This window comes from Ailuropoda melanoleuca, chromosome 16 (genome assembly GCF_002007445.2).
Source record: "Ailuropoda melanoleuca isolate Jingjing chromosome 16, ASM200744v2, whole genome shotgun sequence".
Classification (NCBI taxonomy): Eukaryota; Metazoa; Chordata; class Mammalia; order Carnivora; family Ursidae; genus Ailuropoda; species Ailuropoda melanoleuca.
Window position 1 is genome coordinate 2,982,667 of NC_048233.1, and position 4,061 is coordinate 2,986,727.

At 55.9% G+C, this 4,061-nt stretch overlaps 1 protein-coding gene across 8 annotated transcripts in view; it reads right to left on the reverse strand.

Annotated features, from left to right (window-relative positions):
* Positions 1-921, reverse strand: part of WNK1 (WNK lysine deficient protein kinase 1) — a 146,135-nt gene extending 145,214 nt beyond the window's left edge. For 6 of the 8 annotated variants that reach the window (XM_034645179.1, XM_034645177.1, XM_034645181.1 and 3 more), the window contains exon 1: positions 402-921. In XM_034645179.1, coding sequence (XP_034501070.1) covers positions 402-888 — 487 coding nt within the window. In that variant the 5' untranslated portion in view covers positions 889-921. Of the gene's footprint in view, positions 1-129 lie in introns of all 8 variants that reach the window. The other 2 variants (XM_034645183.1, XM_034645182.1) reach the window with 1 other exon arrangement.
* Between the last annotated feature and the right edge of the window lie 3,140 nt (positions 922-4,061).

Here is a 4,061-nt window from a genome sequence, read left to right on the forward strand (position 1 = left end):
ACCCCCGCCCCACCCTCCGCCGGTGCGAACAGTTAAGAGAATGACTTGTAAAGGAGGCATTCGATGAACTGGCTTCACCGAGCCAAACGTAGATACAAACCACCGTAAAATAAAGAAGTGGGGCTATACCTGCAGTTCACACCAGGCGACCTCCACAGTAGTTTCAGTGTCCAGACCTTTGTAGACGGTCTTAAAAGAGCCTCTGCCAATTTCGATGTCAAACTTAAGAAAGCGGCCATCATTGGACATTCCCACGGCCTTGGTCTCCAGCTCTTCGATATCATCCTGTTGCTGGCTCCGTTCCTCCTGTGGTTCCTTGGCGCTGCCGCCGCCGCTGCCGCTTCTGGCCGACGGAGGCTCCTCTTTGCTCCCCACATGGTTGGGCTGGGACACTTGGCGATCTCTGCTGGTACTGCCGGGGGCAGTCGCGGCGGCAGTGCCCGCGCCGGGGGGCTCCCCGGGGGCGGCAGAGGCGGGAGGTAGCTGGGCTACCTGGGCAGCGGCGGTGGCGGTCAAGGTCTCCTCGCGGTGGGGCTCCGGCGGACTACGCCGCGGCGCGACCGCGGAGACTGTGGGCGGGGGGAGAGAAAGGGGAAGGCCCGGCAGTTCCAGCGCAGTGGCGTTGGAGTCGCAGATGACGCTGCGGCGGAAGAAGCGGTGCTCGGTGGTGGTCGTGGTGGCGGCCGCGCCACGGCTGTCCTTGTCCATAGTGTGGCGGCGACGCCGGTACTCCTCTGTCCGGCCGGTCCCAGCATCGGGCGCCGCGCTGCCCAGTTTCTCCCCCACCGAGGAATCGGAGCTGGAGCCATTCTTGGGGGAAGGCGCCGGCGGCGAGAGGAACAGGGAGCTCGGAGTGCTGCTCTGCTTCTCTGCGGCGCCGCCAGACATGGTCGGTCCGCAGGAGCGAGGCGAGCGGGCTCGAACTTGTGAATGAAGAGAAGGCGAGGGGCCGAGCCCGAGGAGCGGCGGAGGTGTGCGGGGCCCGCTACTAGGGCTCCCGCTCCCGGCGGGGTCAGATGCACCCGGACGGCTCCTAACTCAGCACTGACAAGCCGCCCCGAAGGAGACGCGGGTCACTGGGCCCAGTTGCGGCGGCTGCTGCGGCTCACGAGGCGGGCTCGTCGGCGGGCGGTCGAGGAGCTGAGCCACGGGGGTTAGCGCCGCACGGTCCGCATCCATCCTGCGGCGAGCGGCGGCCGGGAAGGCTGGAGCAGCAGAGGCGCCGCAGTCATGAGGGGCAGGGCAAGGAGCCGGCACCGAGTCGAGGCGGATGCGGCGGATGCGGCGGCGCTCCAGGTCCCCGCCGCCGCCGCTTCCCGAGCTGGGCGGGCTAGGCCCCGAGGGCGGCGGCAACGCGAGGAACGGACGAGCACGGACTCCCGAGCGGTGGCAGTCCCAGAGCCGAAGAGGGTGGGAGGGGCCGAAGAAGGCGAGGGAGGGCCGGCCCGGGGGCTCCCGGTCAGTCAGTCAGTCGGTCGCCTCCTCCCACACGCGCCCCCAGCTAGGGGGACCAGTCTCACAGGGCGCCCATAGCCCGGACGGGAAGGGCCGAAGCCTCGAAGCCTCGGTGCCTGAGGAGCGGGCCCCCCCTTCCCCGAGGCCTCCCCGCCTGCCCCGGGCCTGGCAAACCCCCGTCTCCTCCCGGGCCGGTGCCGGGGGCTGACGGAGGGAGGGAACGGTGGGGAGGGGAGGGCCGCTCACCGCGGGGCCCGAGCTCCGCTGCTTCTCTGGGCCGAGAGTAGAGGAGACCGAGAAGACTGGGTGAAGGGGGTCAGGGAGAGGAAAGTGTAGTCACCCCCACCAGGCGCCTTCTGTCACCGAAGATGGGGGTGCAGAGTGGCCGAGTGTGGAGAGCAGCGTCCGCCCGGGAAACTCTCCGCGCTAAATGGCGCCGGGAGTCTGAAGCCTCCACACAGCCCGCTCGGACCCCGCCCCCCGCCGCCCGGGGCGCCCCACCCCCACCCTGCTCTCGGGGCTCTCGCGCAGGCGTGCTGGTACCGAGGCTCTCTGGGATTTGTAGTTTTCGCCTTGGAGGCGTGAAAGGGACTGGGGAGGAGGGAGCCTACGACTTCCGTGATGCTCTGTGGTTGCTTTATCCTGATGCTTCATGGGAGTTGTAGTTTTCTTTGGAAACCGCCCCTTCTGGAAGGCTGATGGGAGCGTCACCGTGGGTCGCTAAACCCCATCCTCAAGTCAACGCTAGCTAGGAAAATCATTATTCAGGATTTAATTGTGGAAAAAGGGCCGGAAGAAAAAAAAAGAAGAAGGAGGCAGGACGAGAGGAGAGACTCCCATCATGCCCTGCTTAGGCTAGAGAGAGCTAAGAGGTTGCCATGGGATGAAAGATGATCTGTTGTTCATCTCTAATGGAGAGAGCCGCAGTAGTGTTGAGTGACTGTAGGGGTGTGGGGGTGGAGGAGGAAAGCAAAGCAAAGAGAACCAGAACCTGAGTCCAAAGAGCCAGAGGGGCTGAAGACTCCTTCCATAGGGTAAAAGAAATTTTGTGAAGATTGTGCATGGGGATTAATAGTGATTAAATGGGTTGGGGGAGGAGACAAGAAGTACCTCCTCTCCTCTTCCCTTCCGTAACAATTAAGGCCACTCTCTCAGCTCCAGACCCACGGTAGATATTCTGGCTCTCAAAGATAGGCTGCCCTCCTGAAATCCAGGATCACAGCGAATCCTTTGCTTTGCCAGAAAAAATTAACGGTGCGGTGAGGGAGGTTTCGAGAAAAGAGAAGGTCCACGTATCTTTGCGTCTTAAGAGAGCGGAGTTGACTTTTACTATGTAGTCGGTTGAGCTTAATTTCCATCTTTCATCTGCCTGAGGGCTTAGTAAAACAACATCCCCTTTCTCTAGAGGTACATGAATGTACACATGTAGTTTATACCGTGGTTTTGGACATAGAGGAAATCTAGATCCATGTAGTTTACAGTAATGGAATGCTTTCCTTGAAAGCATCCTTAGGCTCTCTGGACCCCTCTGCTCCTCGCAACTACTCAAGATTGTACAGGTGATGAGCACCAGGGGGCACCAGACAGAGTGGGAAGCCAGACCAGTCAGATGGCAGTTAAAAGTCTTAGCCCACCGGGTAAGAGCGGGAAGATCTTAAACGTATGCAACTGCGTGAGAGCGTCCTTAAGACTCCTGCCTCTGATCAGCGCCCGCTATAGAACGAACTCAGAGGCACGCTTCCTAGCCGAGCGCCCCACTAAGAGTATGAGCAGTTTGGAAGCAACTTGACAGAAGATTCGTTAGCACCTGTTTCCTAGAAAATGCCCACAACTTATCGGGATGAACTCCACCTAGAGAAGATTTGCTATATAATTTATATTAATTCATCTGATGTGTAAAATAGTTACAGTATGTTTCAATTTTTTCTCAAAAAGCTACACTTTCGGGTTTACAAAAAAAGTCGGTTTTTAAAAACAAAGGCTTAAAAACATGTTTTAAAAACATGTTAGGTTTCATGAAGCTAACAGAACATGAACACTTTAAAATATGAATTCAGTGGGGGCAACTAGAGTACACATACACACTGTCAAGGCCCTTGACAATCATGCCTTACAAACATGGTTTTTTTTTCAACAACAAACAACTGAATTCATTGTAAATAGTTAACTGTTGAGGTAAAGCCACCCATGCCCACCTGACAGCTTTTCCTACTGGTGTAACATTAGCTTTACTATGAAAACAGGTACAACTTTATATTGAATATAACCATTTTGTGTACAATGGTTGGTTTTAAAGGTTAGACTGCTTATTATTTGCCGAGCTCCCTTTTTAATGCTTACCAACTTCCAATTAACATGATATTTTCTGTTACTCATTAATATCCCTAATAGTACTTTTCCTTTCTCTGCCATTTCAATTATCAAATAAAGAATTGATCCCCCTATAATCCATATAAAACATCAAGTGGCGTAAATAGAAGCAGCAGAAAAAACTCAAGATACAATGGACTCACTAAGCACAGAGATTTTAGATCCTGACAGGTGGGTCTATAAGAATAATACCAGTATTTTATTGTCTCTCACCATGTTCTTTGTTCACTTTAGTC